At 42.4% G+C, this 16,584-nt stretch overlaps 1 protein-coding gene across 2 annotated transcripts in view; it reads right to left on the reverse strand.

The window, feature by feature from the left end:
- ADK (adenosine kinase) overlaps positions 1–16,584 on the reverse strand; it is a 344,703-nt gene that overhangs the window by 59,380 nt on the left and 268,739 nt on the right. For both annotated transcript variants that reach the window (XM_054983324.1, XM_054983323.1), the window contains exon 8: positions 5,852–5,887. In XM_054983324.1, coding sequence (XP_054839299.1) covers positions 5,852–5,887 — 36 coding nt within the window. The remainder of the gene's footprint in view (positions 1–5,851; positions 5,888–16,584) is intronic.

Consider the following 16,584-nt stretch of genomic DNA (forward strand, 5'->3'; position numbering starts at 1 on the left):
TGCACAGGAACGCAGTTCCGGCAGTTCCCCAAAGGGGTCACATGTTAGGTGGCCCCGCCCACCTGACTCTTGGCCATTTTGGGCCCGTTTCGGCCTGGATTGGGGTAGAAACGGCCCGGATCGGGCCTCTGATGGGTGGTGGATCACTCTCCCGCTCAGCAGTGGTCCGATCCTGACCATTTTGGGCCCCTTTTCAGCCATTTTCAGCCCCCTTGTGCCATTTTGGGCCCAATTTTGGCCCTGAATGGCCAGGATTGGGTCCAAAACAGCCAGAATAGGTGAGGTCAGGGGGTGTGACATATGCAAATCAGTTATACTAATGACACACTTCTGGTGATAGCAAGAGGCGTGGTATATGCTAATGAGTTATGCTAATGGGTTCCTCCAGCTCTTTTTCTACGAAATGACCCCTGTACAAAGGTATCTTTTCTGACTCAATGAAGGCTAGACTAATAGATGTAATCAAAGTTAAAAAAAAGAGTATTTCTCATATGCAAGGGCCACTAATTTTCAAAATTCACATCATCACTTTTCTCTTAACAACATTGAACGCTATCTGCCATACAGTTGCCCAAGCTCTGCTAGAATTCTGAGATTGTTCCATAACCATTCCTAACAGCCTGACTGAAGAACTATAAAGAACTTGGTGCCACTGGCAATGTTCACACCCTATTCCACATATGTTCATAAGCTTAAGTCTCTAAACATTATTTATTTTTATTTACTTTATTTATATCCTGCCTTTCTTTTCAATGGGGATGTAAAACAGCTCAAATAGTTCTCCCTGTGCCCATTTTTTCCTCACAATACAACCCTGTGAGGTAGGGTCACATTGAGAAAAAGTGACCAAGATAACCCAGCAAGCTTCCATGACAGAAGTAGGATTCGAAACTGGGTCTCCCAGATCATAGACTGACACTCTAACCACTGTATCATGCTGACTTTCTCTCACTTCTCCCCAAACAAACACAAAGTAGTCCATAACATACTGTTTCCATTTACAATGATCTATGGGTCTCTCTCTTCTTGCTCCACTGGTGCCTCTGCCCTCGTTCTCACTCTTTCCTATAGTTTTCCCTTCCTATAGCTTTTATTTTCACTGTCTGGAATTATATTAAGGCTGGCACTGAGAGACAATTGCAAAAAGGGCAGTCTCTGGACTCCAAGAATCTATACCAAGGAGGTTCAGGCAAGAGCAATCACACATAAACAAAAGCTGTTTCAGCACTTCAGATATGCAGCCTTAGAGGTAAAGCCAGCCACGGCAACACTTTATTCATTTTATCTAAGGCTGCTTTCACACACATTGGTTAATGCACTTTAATAATAATTTGCAACGGGATTTTCATGTGTGAAACAGGAAAATCCACTTGCAAATGATCATTAAAGTGAATTAAAAGGGCATTATTCAGCATGTGTGAAAGCAGCCTCTATCTTTCAGTTACCAAAGGGCCAGGAATCTATCTGTGGTTTCCAAAATCTCCATTTCTGACAGCAAGGGGCAGGAGAACAAGCAAGAAACCACTTGCCCAGCTATGGAGAGCAGGCAGAAAGGAGAATGCCCTTCTATTACTTTTGCTGAATTTAGTGGTTATGGCAGAATATGGGCTGAAGAGATCAGGAAGCTCTCTGAACTCAAAACCCAGAAAATTTACCCCCCCCCCCACAAATCTATCTCAGTTTTTGTTTGCATGTACATACGCATGCGTGCGCATCTGTGCATTTTTGCAAATCTTTAACATGATAGACGTCACAGTCTGAACATAGTCTATATACCTCCTTTATCTGAATGGGAACCCCCCTCCCAAATATTGGGATAATTAGAATTTTAGAAATGGAGAAGAGCTATATAAGTGGTATTATAAATAAACCTAGCTGCAAGACATAAGAATACGTCAAACACAATCATGTCTAACATGATCCCCATACATCTGAAGCTGTTTTAATTTGCGGGGTCCAAAGCTGGACTACATTGATTTTTATGTTATTATTTTGCTAAGTTTTAAAGTACAAAGTCTCTTAATTGTCAATCCTGAGCCAGCATGTCTTTTCAGTAAAGTGCAAACCACCCCTATCATCTGCTCTGCGCTTTTTGCTCTGCCTCCTTATCTCACTCTCCGGCACCAGGCAAGCTGTCTCTTCTCATGGCAAATTCCTGAATCTGTTTTTACAGAGGAGATTCCCCCTGCTTTCATTTTTCTTAAAGATAAATTATCCATGATGTACAGAAATGCCAAATAATTAGAACACCATGGAAGATAACTGAATAATGACTGGCCTTAAACAGTGAAAATACAATAATCATTTTACACAATCATTATTTTGTTTTCAGCATTTGCAAAAAGATACGTTAATTCAAAAAGCAAGGCATATGGGCCATTTCTGCAATATTTTGGGAAGTCATAGAAATGGTGGGCGGAAGGCCTGTGTGTTCCGCCTCCCTAATAGTACTCCCACCTCATGTAACCTTTGCTCCAATGTCCCCTTACCACTCTACTGGCTATTACTGGGAAGGACTGGGGGAATCTCTCGAAGCAATAATGTCATGAAAGACCTTTTGTATACTAGAAGTTACCAAGGAAAGAGGAGGTGGAGGAGACACAGGGTTGTCTCTCTTAACATCCCTGAGAAGTACAAAACTCCCCTCCTCCATTTACTACTGAATCTACTTACAGGTTACGCAAAACTCTTCTTCAGGTGCAAGTGGCATACCTTTCTCAAGCATTTTGTCCTCTTTCTTATCTCTCTTGAATCCACCCACCATTTCTCTATTTTCCATAATAATTTATCTTTTTATAAAGATATTTTTGGGGCTTTCTAAGTACAATACACTTCTCTGGGATATTTCTCTGAATCTCTTTCCTAGGTCCCAGATCTCCTGGGTACGACATCGTCTGCTATAAGGTATTTTCCAGGGTTTCCACCCTGTTCCACTGTGCTATTGTGCTAGTACTGAGGCGGAAGGGTATCTTTTCAGTGGGCCAATCTAGATGTTGTCAGGAGATACTTAAGTACAGGCAGCTGGTTACCAGGATGCTTTCCAGGGAACCCTTGGTAGAGAACCTCCGTGAAGGTCTAAGGGAACCCCCAGGGGGAGAACCAGCATGGCATAGTTGTTAGAGTACCGGACAAGGATCTGGTTCTAATCTCCACTCTGCTTGAAACATGCTAGGTAATCTCTTGGGCCAGTCAACTGATTTACATTTACATTTACATGACCCTCACTCCCTGCACCCTGTCCCCCCTCCCCTCCCCACCTATATATCTCTGGCCAGTTTCTTCATACCCTCCTTGCACCTGATAAGAGCTGTGGTTCTCGAAAGCTTATGCTACAATAAAGTTGGTTAGTCTTAAAGATGCTACTGAACTCTTTACTATTTTGCAACTACAGACTAACATGGCTAACTCCTCTGGATCTTGGGCTAGTCAGACTCTCTTAGCGTAATCTCACAGTGTTCGTGTGGTGATAAAATAGAGGAGAGGGAAATGATGTGAGCTGCTTTGGTCTCCAATAAGAGGAATAAAAGCACAACTAAAAGCAGAGTTGTACTATCAGCAAAACCAAGCAGTAAAGTCAGGGAAGTGTGGCTGGACTGTATTATTTTAGAGTGCAGGTGGTGGGATTTTTAATGGCTGTGCCGCGTTTCATTTAGAAAACTTGCACATCAAGGGAGATGTTTCTAACCTACTACATGTGGTAGGGCTCTTTCTTTGAAAAAAAGGGGAGTTTGCATTACAAAATGCAATTTGGTCGCCCACATTTCAGTGTGGTCCCACCCAGCAACCCCTTCGAATCCCAACATTGCACAGATAACTGTGTAGCTCTGAAGCAGACACTCCTGCTCTAGAAGAGGCTGGTTGTAAAGAACGGGAGATGATCTCTGTTTACTATTTGCTATATTCTGCCTACACTGGACTTTCAAACCACCTCTAATACTGTTCTGAACCAGCAGGCAACTGGTTATTCTTTCCATGAATAACCATTCTTTTTTCAAACAGTTTTCCTGGTCTCCCTCTCTGTTTTTTTGGCTACCTATGAGTGGACACGTATCAAATGTTCCACATCACTGTTGATGTGATATGTCACTTACTGCCAACCAAAAGGAAGAATATGGGCTAAGATCACAATCACTGTGGACTCTACCAGTGCCTGTAATCAAATGTGGCAGCTTTAGGATGCTCAGCAGAAAGCGTGCTAGAATCTCTTAAGATAGTGCTAATGGAGAGGTTAATACAAAGGTGGTGAGCAGACAGTGGCAAAACTGTTGTGTCACTCAGCGTGAATTTAAACCCAGCACATCCCAGGTTGTTAGCTCCAGGGGAAATAAAAACACAGAATGGGCAAGGCTTTTACCGCTCCACGGCCGTCCTTTAATGTTTTGATTCTCTGCAGATTTCAAATAATTTGCTTTGCTCTAAGTTAAACTGGGCAAGATTTGTGACAATGCATTACCTGACTTAAAAAAGGCATGTATTCTTATTCTAACAAAAGAGTCCGACGAAATAAGAACAGTTTTAAAAATCGCAGATTACTATAAAAGAACTTACTACAATTTATGGCACATGAAATGAAACAGTTTTTGACACTTATGGTATATAGATCAGTGTGCTCACATGTGATCTTGAACAAGCCTAAAAAATAGATGTGTAACCACCCCCTACTTTTGCCTAGACCCAGATAAAAGTCCCACATCAGCAGATCGCCCCTGAGCTGTGCTCGTCTGACTAGGGCCAATGGGAAGTGAACAGTCCAAGCATCAACTTCCCCATTGCATTTGCCCAATTAACAGAACATTTAAGGAGAAGAGCAGGCATGTACCAAAGAATAGGGAAGGCTTCCCATGTGTATATTGTATTGCAAGGACCACTAAATACCAAAGACATTTCTTCTGACATTATGCAGTTTAGTAAAAACGAAAAGAGTCCAGTGGCACCTTTAAGACTAACCAACTTTACTCTAGCATAAGCTTTCGAGAATCACCGTTCTCTTCGTCAGATGAGAGTTTAGTGCGCAGTTTAGTGTGTGCAGTATGCAGTTTAGTGTGACTTTGATGCAGGCCCTGGGGTCCTTTCGCTGTTAGTTCTCCTGGCCAAGTTTTTTGGATCGATCCAGCACACTGTTAATTTTTGAGAAGCTCAGCCACTCATAGAACAACATTCTAAAGTCAAGATGCAGTTAATGGGCTAAACAAAAGACTGGAACTCTATGCGCGTGTGTGCGTGTCTGTGTGTGTTGGGACTGCACATATGCAAACCCAGATGGAAAACACTACTTGAGTGTGTTAACAAAAGCACAGCCCATTCCTTCAAAAGAGGCTGTGTGTAAAAAAAAGGCAGGGTTTACGTTAATCAGCTCTTAACAATTCCACATACAACCTTAGTAAAAAATTCATTTGCATAACGATAATCCGCATGAGGCAGAGTTTAAGTTATTTAAAATGGTGTTATATTTCAGTATTTAGTCTTGATTTGCCACTGCTTTCGGAGCGGATCCTTATGGAGTGTAATTCAGCTAATGAGGTGGCTTTTTAACTGAACAAACTGACAGGTCCCATATCTGCAGAGGCAGCTTGAAGCCGTGCCCAGCCTTTCAGCTTCCCAAGAGGCTTTTCAAAATTCAATAAATAACATCTGTAGGCGATGTTGGGTGCAGACCTAGCAGAGTGCGTCATAACACTGAGCTGGCAGAACAAAGAAACCATGACGACTGCCAAGTTTCCATGGCAACTGCTGCGAGGCTTGGAGAGTATAATAGCACATCAATCACTGTCCAAAAGAACTTCATTATCAGCAAGGGTGGGGGGGGGGAATCCTTTAGAATCTGTTTAGCGTGCAACGTAGGTTAACTCACCTCAAAGCCTTGCTCTCTAGCAAAAGTGGCGGCTTCCTGAAATATTAATAAAAAGGAACAGTTAATTATAAAGTGCCAAATAATAAAGAAATAACACATTTGGAAGCTCATTCAGGCAGACTCTTTTTTACATAATGATCTCAATATGTCCATGTGCAAGTCGGTTCAGCTCCTTGCACCAAACAGGCTGCTCCTTCCCCAGACAAGAAGACAGCAATGCCGTGTCAACACATCTCACAAACGAAGGAAGGAAAAGGCGTGCTTTCTTCACTTCTGGCAAAGTTAGTGTGGATTAATGGCCTTTAGCAGAAAAGAGCATGGCAAGGCAGAGCACTTATTGTCATATTTACGATTCGGTGTTGGTCCTTGACTGTATTAACAAATTGACTGAAACTGACTGATACTTAGTCGTTTACAGGCCACTTCCCAAAGGCCAAAGCAAGGAGGCAGGAAACACATGTTACAGATGTCATGAGGCAGCCACCCAAAACAGTAGTTCTCTGCCTCTCTTCTATAAGGTTTAGGATCATATATGCAAGTGTCACGGCATCGTCTGCTTTGGTGCCCCTGGTGGCAACCCAGGAGAGGGCCTTCTTCATTGTGGCACCAAAGCTCTAGAACTCTTACCCAGAAAGACTCGTCTAATTCCCTTCTGTTGCCTTCTTCCGCCAGTGGAAGAAGAAACGCCTTTGTTTCATCCAGAGTTCTTTCAATGACCCCTCCTTCCTAGCCCTATGTTTTAATTGTTGTTTTTAATATACCTATATTTTACTGTATTGTAAGTGTATTTTAGCTTAGTTTTAATTGTTCTGTTAATGTCTTTTTGCTTGGTTTTAATGGTTTTAAGATGAGTTTTTATTATGCATGTTTTTAATCTGTCAGCTGCCTTCCTGGCACTGATCAGGTCATAAAGGTGGAGGATACAATGTCTAAAAAACAATCATAAAAATCATCATGCTGTCGGCTTTCCCATCCCACTTCACATCCTTGGCTGCCACTAGCAGGGAAACTCATAAACATGAAGTTACCCTAGAGGCCGTTGATCCTAAATTTTGCAGGGAACAGGGAAAATTTCACACAGGGGTGCAGTTTTGTGTGGTAGCCTGGTGTCAGCGTAACATACAGCTTCGGTCTCCCCGAAGTTCTACATACTGGATCACACTACCTTATCACACAACTTGATTTTATGACTTTAACTTTCATTTTTAACATGACATTTTGCAAGGATGAAATTTGGTGCTTAGCAGGGCTTTTTTTCTGGGAAAAGAGGTGGTGGAACTCAGCGGGTTGCCTGCATAGGGGGCAACTCTTGGCGGGAGGTGGTGCCCCTGGTGCCACATGTGCGCGTGCAAAGTGCACGCGTGCTCCCAGGGCCAATGATGTCACTTTGGGTCAGCTGGAACAAAGGGGGAGTTTTTAAAAGTTTAAATCGCGCTCGGCGGAAGTGGTCACATGGCTGGTGGCCCTGCCCCCTGATCTCCAGACAGAGGGGAGTTTAAATTGCCCTCCACACCGAGTGGCGTGGAGGGCAATCTCAACTCCCCTCTGTCTGGAGATCAGGGGGCGTGGCCACCAGCCATGTGACCATTTTCAAGAGGTTCTGGAACTCCGTTCCACCACATTCCAGCTGAAAAAAAGCCCTGGTGCTTAGACATTTTGAAAGTCATTTGTCGTCTATTTCACACTGAAGGATCCTGATCACATTTTATTTTTTAAAAAGTCAGCCAGCCACCGATGGCAGAGCCACAAGACTCCTAGAGATATTCTGATAGCTCAATCGCCGCTTTAAACAATTCAACTCTTCTTTTTCCCTGAAGGAGCACAAACATCAGTGAAGCATCAGAACATGTTTATTACTTATTTCTTATTTATATTAAATACGAATGGCTTTAATTAGATTTTCTATCTTTAAACAGAATCACCGAGCAGGGGGAAATGGAAAAATAATATTGATACTAGACAGTACACATTAGGAAGATAATTACTATATTAGATATGTGTTTTGTATTATATGTGTTTGTTTTACATATTTTTATTGTTTAAATGCTTTTAAACAATTGAACACATTTTAAATTGTAAATATAAGTCAGTTATCTACATTAATCTGTTCCATCTTAAAATGAATTAAGAAGTAACATTGCTCCCAATTAATTGCATATCAGTTCATAAGAGAAGGTAACTTCTGGCAAACATCACCATGACATGCAAGATCTATTTATTGTCCTCTCTTTGTAAAGGGATATTCTGAAAATCTGGCCAGTCACGGGATTGGAGGAAAAGACTGAACCTGTTACACCAAGCTCACATTCTGTCAGAAAGTTCTCTTTCTCCTGTGTCACTGGGAGCTATGACAGCATTGTCTTCCAACTCTTCAGTCCTAGCACATTGCATTGTTTTGTTTTAGTAGGGATCCATGTAGTTTGCTTGTTTATCATATTTTGTAATCTGCCTTGAGTATCAGTGAGAAAGGCTGACTATAAATAAAATTAATAAAATAAAATAAATAATGTTCTTTACGTGGCTCCCATGTATTTCATTGGGCTTTTATACGATTTTAATTGGAGATTTTTATCCTGTTGTGGAATTGTGTTTTAAGACTGCTGTACCTCATCCTGAGCCTGCTTGCGGGGAGGGTGGGCTAAACACCGAATAAACTAAACTAAACTTTATAAAAACGAAAACAAGAAACCGACTTCTTGGTAGGCTGTGCCCCGAACTACTTAAAGAAGCATTGTACATACATTTCTAGAATAGTTTACTTTTAAAGAAATAACTCTGGAGATCATTGCATTATTGTAACCATCAGAAAGGGGAATAAATGATTATTCAAACAGGAAGCTGAAGTTAATCAAACCAGCTAAGCTGTAAAAAGCACACGTCCTCAGGCTCATCGCTGTAGAAGCAGAAGGCCGACCAGGTTAGCTCGAGAAAAGGTTGCCAGAAAAAACTGAAGTGCAGCATTAACAACTGGGTGCCACCAAGGTTAGCCACAGTGACAATTTACTAACAAAAGATTTTTCCCCCCCTTGTACATCAGGATTGTCAGTGGCATTTGCTAGCCCAGCTGTCAAGGCAAAGTGTAAGGTTCAAAGGTATCCTGCAGTGTATTCTTAGAGCAGCATGCAATTAACATAGCCCAGGCCCACAAGGAGAGGGGAGGAGGCATGGGCAAGCACCCGCTGCAGAGTAATGCACATCCAACCAACTACCACCCAGCCCAGAAAGACTTAGGTGGAAATGGGACACAAACAAAGCAAAAGGGGAGTGATGATGTTGATGGAAAATAGAAACATGAACTAAATAAAAAGTATCTGAAAATTTATAACCACACGTTGGGGTGACAAACTTGATAAGTTAGAAACCTTTCCCAAAGGGACAGTGCCTTCAAAAACCTTGCTGTAACAAAACATTAACATCTGTGTTAAAAATACTATTTGGCTATGACATTTGGATACAACACACTCCTATGTCTGTGCACGGCAAGTTATTTTCACCTAACATAATTTAAACCCTTGAAAGCTGGACTCGGTGGGGCCGTGAGGCTGTTTCATGCATCACACAGTGCAAAGCCAGGTGTGTATCCCTGAATCAGCCAATCCAGACTTCCTTCTGAGTGTTACCTATATTTATTTGTTTATTTATTTATATCCAGGGCTTTTTTTCAGGGGGAACGGAGTTCCGGAACCTCTTGAAAATGGTCACATGGCTGGTGGCCCCGCCCCCTGATCTCCAGACAGAAGGGAGTTTAAATTGCCCTCTGCACCGCTTGGCGGCGCGGTGACCAATCTAAACTTCCCTCTGTCTGGAGATTAGGGGGTGGGGCCACCAGCCATGTGACCATTTTCAAGAGGTTCCAGAACTCTGTTCCACAGCGTTCCAGCTGAAAAAAAGCCCTGCTCTTGGGAATTCCATGAGAATGGCCCTTGAAGAAACACATCATTTCTGTACTGTAAAGTGTAAGAAACAAAGGAATGACCAAATCTCCCCTCAATTTTATCATTTATTTACTGCCATGGAACTTAGGGTGGCTTACATCAATTTATAATTGATCTGGCCACCTGGATCCGTGTCATGGTAACATCAAGACTTGATTATTGTAATGCGCTATATATAAGTCATCTAAGTTAACTAGGAGACTCCAGTTGGTACAAAATGCTGTGGCTCAGCTGTTATCAGGAGCGAGCACGAGCATGAATATCACTCCCATCCTGCAGTCACTCCACTGGCTACCTATCCGTCAATGTGATCAGTTCAAGGTATTAGCTATCACATACAAGGCTCTTCACGGCCTTGGTCGTCACTTCTCTCCCTATGTCCCTTCATGGCAGCTTCGCTCATTTGAATGGGGTTTCCTGCAGGTGCCACCCTGCACATGGGCGAAATCAACAGCTGCCCACACATGTGCGTTCTCTGTGTTGGCCCCTACCCTGTGCAATGGCCTGCCTGAGGAGGTCAGGAGAGCCCCCAGTCTCCTGGCCTTCTGCAAATGATACAGAACTGAATTATTCAAAAGGGCTTTTTACACAGACAGGAGGGCTATATTGTAGGGAGATGATTTCAAAGAGATGCTTCACTAATGAGTTAGGAACCATAGACTTCACCACTATGTTGCCTAATGTACTATCTGTTGTTTTAAGTATGTGCTGCTACGTATGACCCTACTGGGTAGTTTTATGCTGTCTAATGTCAGTCCTAGAATTCTTTATGCTTTGTTTAAGCATTTCTTCAATTTTGCATTGAATGTTTCTTATTGCTACAACTTGGTAAACTTGCATTTATTTGCCCTATAGCATTGTTTATTGAAATATCCTTGATACTGACTGTGCTAATCTCATACTATGTAATCCACCTTGGGTCTAAGAGCCAAGCTACAAGAGATGAATTACACGAGGAGGAGCACGTGAAGGGAGTTGCAGTGTTAGCGGGGAAGCTGAGTTTGAAAAGAGATCAGAAGGCTTTGTCAATCTTTCCCCTCTCTACAGAGCCAAGGATACCCTTGCTGAGAGGGTTTGTTAATTTCTTCTTTGCCTCTCAAAGGCTGTCAGTTTCACCTCCCCTTCTGTCCCAGGGTCACTCAGCAAGCTTCATGGTAGAGTGGGTCTTTGAAGGGTGTGTGTGTGTCTCCTGAAGTGCAATGCTAAGCAGAGTTACTCCAGTCTAAGCCCACTGATTTCAATGGGTTTAGATAGGAGTAATTCCACTTAGGATCGCACTGCTGGACTGAAGTCCACTATACTTGGCTGGCTCTCCCTGAAAACTCACTCCTACTTTGGAGGGGATGGAGGCTTAACTCCAGACACAATCAAATTAAACATTACCTGGACCATCTACAATCTGGTTTGGGAAGTAAAAGTGCTTAGATCACCCTAGTAAACCACCTTTGCCAGGAAGGAGAGGGGGAATATGATCCTGGTGGTTCTCCTGGCTATCTTCTAGCAGGTTTCCATACTATCCTCCATTGCATCACCTGTCTTGGGTGGCGACTGGGAGGCACTGCGTTCTGTTTGTTCCATTCCTATCATGTCAATCCATTTCAGAAGCAGATGCTAGTGGATTTGTTCTACCCCAAGGCCTTTATGATATGAAGGGAGGTGCACAGGGATCAGTATTTAGTATTGATGTAAAACCATTGGGGGAGATTATCTGGAGGCTTAGGGTGAGATATCATCAGCACATGAAGCTCTGTTTCTTTTAATCAGGTCTAGGGATAGCAGTAAACATCCAGCTTTGGGAACAGGAACCCAAATGGCATCAGTAGCCCATAATGTCTTCACTAACACCAGTGAAAGACCACTGGCACCACCTTCAGCCCTTTGTTGAAGAAGCCTGATCATGCCCTGCCTTCATTAGCTAGGCTAGACTACTGTACACGAGGTTGCCTATGAAAAGCATTCAGAAATTTCAGCTGATTATCACATTTTTAAAAATTGGATCTCATAGAACTGATCTCATGTTGCCAATACTGAAAGGTACAATACAAATTATTGTTGCTGCTGCTGCTGCTATTTCTTTTTTTTCTTTTTTCTTGCTGCTGTTATTTCTGACTAAAATTCAACAGCTGATTTTGACCTTTAAAGCCATGAATGATGAGGCCAAGATATTTCAAAGACCAGTTAAATGAGCCTGCCTACTCTTTGGGGTCTGTGAGATGAGGTTCTCCTCCAAGTGCCCCCAACATTGGAAGTGGGGTCAGGCCCTTTTTGGTTACGGCACCCAGAATATGAAATGCCTTCCTCAAGCGCATCCATTGTGCGCTTCACCTTCTGGAATCTGTTTTATTCACGGAAGCCTTTGGAAATAAATAAAATAACTCCAAGCTTAGTTCCTCTAAACTGATGTTTATCTTCCTTACTTTAAATCTCTCCTAGCTACATTCCTCATCCCAAGAACTTTCCTGCCCACCACAGAACACAGGGCTGTGTTAAGTGGTGCTGGTTGCTGCACCTCTCAGATTTCCCATCCCTTCCTGTTCTGGCCGCTGAGATTTATGTTTTTATTCACTATGCTCACTGGTGAGGAATCACGTTTGCTTCAATTTTTATAGTACCTAATGTAGGTTCGACACTTTATGTTAGATACTCCCACAACTGGTGCTAATAATGATGTTTGGCAGGTCTCAAATAGCTTGGAAAGTTCAAAGTAAAAGGCGGTCTTTCAGGGTCAGCTTACAATAAATGCAAGGAGAATAAGGCGTGCAGTTGTCCATCTGTGCTACCCCCCAAAGGCACCTCATGCTGGGCTTCACATATGTAACAAAGTGGGCAGGTTAAAGTCTAACCTTAGCAGGCAGTAACATATGGCGACTGCTCGGGTAACAGCCGCCGACCAGGGTACTCCCCAGTGCAGGTGATAATAAGGATGATGATCTCTATATTAAAGGCTTTCCATTTCTATCCGTCATCAGGACTCACAAAGGAAGAGAGATTAAAGAAATAAACAACCTTCACAGAAGCCTGACAGCTCCCTGGATAATGCAGCCTTTTCATTCATGCATGGCAAGAGACAACAGCAACAGAACAGAATTTTCTTGGGCAGCTGGATTTTCACAGCAGTTCCTCATTTGGATAGCTATTATTCAGTCCCTCTTCCTGCACCACACAAGCAGTGCAGATTTAACTTGCTGTTTCCAACTCTCAACTTTTACAGGCTGGCCTGCCTTCGCATGTGCTGCCTTTTCCTGAAGCCCTACTTCATACTGATGACACTGATTTTTTTATCTTTCACACTTCAAACGGCAGTCCCCAGCACTAGAAATTTAACCAGTTTAGCACTAACTAAGATTAACATGTACTGAAAAGTTGTAAGAGAAGTATGATAGCATAGGAGAATTCACACTGCAGGGAAAACATGTGTACAGACAGAATTACATACTGTCACAGAAGTTCACTCACACTCTCTAGGATTTAGCTTAATTGCAAAACAATTGACACAGGAAACAAGAGATAAGCTAATGAGAAAGCAATAAAAAAGGCAACTTCCTTTAGTACCCGGCATTATGGCAAGCTTTTCTTTGCTGGCTTAAAACCACTTACACTTTTGCATGGATTTTATTGCTGCAGGCTCCAGAGTATTTATTAAGTGCAACTGTCTATAGTCCAGACACTTAGATCATGGCTCGTTAATTAGATCATGGTTTGTTAAAATGCTCAGCAGTCCTTTGATAACCAGATGAAACCTGTTTAAAGAATCAGCCTCAAACAAAATCTATGGCATTTACTTTTAGCATGGGTCAGACATCATAATAAAACAAAGTTTGATCAAATGGCAGTTTGTTGTTATGCCTGAACCACTATGATTTAACAAATGATTGTTTGTCAACTGGTACCAAACTGGGGATTTCAGCCCGCTTTCCCACCTAAACGGTCATGTGATAAATGGAAGAAGCTACCCCTTCCCTCAGTTCTGCTGAGATACCACAAGTTCATATTGGATACTTAACAACAGAGAGTTCACAATGGGGCAGGAGGAAGGGATATGTGCCCGCACAGAAGAACTCGATGAACAATGGTTACAGTTAAGTACAATCCTGTTTTCATCTTCATTCTTCTGCGCAGTCCCACAATGGGAGATTACCAAGCTATACACAAAGGAGGTAAGATGAGTATCTCCAAAAAGATTTATAAGTTTATTAACAGTAATGCAACCAGAAGTGAAGTGCAATTCTAACTGTAACAACTGTGTGCAAAAAATGGAAGACCAGTGCCCAGTTTAGAGTATTAACCACACATAGTCATTGCATAATCAAGTGATTCATAATATCACAATGTATACATTTTATTATCTTATTCTATGTGAACAGGGAATGCTATACTGCCCGTCCAGCTGCAGCCTCTCGTCCTGAATTGATTTCAACAGCATAATGTCTAAAAAAAGTGTCCGCAGAGGACCATGTGCCTGCCTTACAAATGTCCAAAGGAGGAGCACCATGAAGGAAGGCTGAAGATGAAGCTTGAGACCTTGCAGAATGGCCTTTTGGTTGAACCTCCTAGGATACCACCTGAATGGCTGGGACAATCCATCTGTTTGGCAGAAGCTCGTTTGCCCGTTTTGAGCCACTATGGCAAACAAAGAGATCTGGCTCTGAACGAAACGTGTTCTGTACGAATAAAATTATAAGGCCCTTTTTATGTCTAATGAGTGTAACACTCTTTCTGCTTTGGACTGGGGGTTTGGAAGAATACAGGAAGTGTGATGTCTTGCGACAAGTGATAGGTTGAAGCCCTACTTTTTCCTCATGAAACGATGTATGGTGAGTCTGCCCTGAAAGCAGCCCGTTCACTGACCCTTCTAGATGATGTAACCACTACTAGAAAACTCACTTAAAAAGAGAGCATGTCTAGAGTGCATACAGCTAGTGGTTCAAATGGTGCTAGCATAAGGTGAGACCACTGAGGAATGACAGGAGAGATGGGAGGGTATAAGTTAAACATTCCCTTGAGGAATTGGTGAGAAATATGATGTGAGAAAACTGACTTGCCCTCTACTTATATATGACAGGCAGAGATAGCTGCCAAGTGAACCTTGACTGATGTGGTAGCTAGGCCACCTGACTTCAAGTCACATAAATATTCAAAAATGATGGGTATGGGGCAGTCCTCTAAATCTCCTTTCTCTAAATCTCCATGGCGCGAAGTGTGTCCATTTGGAGTCATATAACTTCCATATGGAAGGTCATCTGAAACTCAATAGAATGTCTTGGACATGATGAGAAAAGCTCATGGTTGAGATCGGATGTACAATACTGTGACATGCAACATCAGTGGATTGTTATAAAAACCACTCACTTGAGAAGTATATCTGATTCTTGAGGGAGAGTGGTCTAAGACTGTTTGAACAGTTCAAGAAGTTTTGGGAACCAAAACCCTGCTCAGTGTATCGGCTCCGGTGTTGTCTGAGCCAGCTATATGGATAGCCTGGATAGATACATCGTTAAGAATTAACGTTAAGAATGGCAGCTGCCTCGCAAAGGATCAAAGATGCAGGGCCGCCCTGTTTGTTGAGGTAGTATATTGCCATGGTGTTGTATGTTTGTGCCTGCTTCTCTCTGCCCTAGAGCGTAGCTGTAAAAAAATACAAGAGCATAAAGCCTTTTCAACCTCTGTTCACTCGTTTTGTATAGCAATGTCACAGCAACGAGCACCCCAACCTTGTAGTTAGGCATCAGTAATAAGGGTTATCTGATGATGTTTGGCTCCAAAGGGTACTCCCAGGAACAAATTATCATCATCTTCCTACCACTTGAGTGACCTCAAAACGTGGGATGGAAATTTTGTGATTAGGTGAATGTAATGCCACCTGGACTTTTCGCACAAACCAATTTTGTATGGTGCGCATGTTCAGCCTGGCAAAAAGAACTACTGCAGTCATAGACGCCATTAGGCCCAATAACCTTTGGATGTACCAAACGGATTGGAAATGCTTTTTTTGTGAAAAGGCATACCGTAGACTTGAAAGCATCCACTCTGTCACCCATGGTGGAGTCTAAGACTGCATAAACTTACATTACCCTCTGAGCAGATATTAACCTTGATTTCTTAACATTAATGACTAAACCCAGTGTTTGGCACATATAAGTAACCAACTCAGTGTGTTTCAACAATTGCTTCCTGGAGGGTGCCATAATGAGCCAGTCACCCAGGTATGGAAAAATGGAACATCACAGGGATCTACAACGGGTACTACACATTTGGTAAACACCCTGGATGCTGTGGAGATGCTGTGAAACACAGAATTCTGATATTTTAAACTAAGGGACTTTCTGTGACCCTCATGGATGGCCGCATGAAAGTAAGCATCCTTAAGATCCATAACAGCGAGCCAACTATCAACCTCAAAGAGGAAAGAGTCACCATATGGAATTTGGTCACCCTGAGGTAGGAATTGAGTCCTTTAAGGTCTAAAATTGGTCTGAAGCCCCCATTCTTCTTGGGGACTAGGAAACACCTTGAGAAAAATCTGTAATGTGTAGTAGTGACCCTTTGAACAGCGTCCTTGTTTGAAAGGGACTGTAGCTCCTTTACCAATTGAGGTAGATGGTTACGAACAGCTGTATCAGGTAATTGGCATACAGGCCTTTCTTTAGTCTGTAACCATTTTTACCTATGCCTAACACCCAAGAATCAGATGTTATATTCTTCCATTCAGGGAGGTAGGTGGCCAGACTGCCTCAACAGTAAAACTCTGAAATGGCAGGAATCTTGGTTCGATCAGAATTGTTTGGGAGGACCTTGTGG

Source organism: Eublepharis macularius, chromosome 6 (assembly GCF_028583425.1).
Source record: "Eublepharis macularius isolate TG4126 chromosome 6, MPM_Emac_v1.0, whole genome shotgun sequence".
In the NCBI taxonomy this organism is placed as follows: Eukaryota; Metazoa; Chordata; class Lepidosauria; order Squamata; family Eublepharidae; genus Eublepharis; species Eublepharis macularius.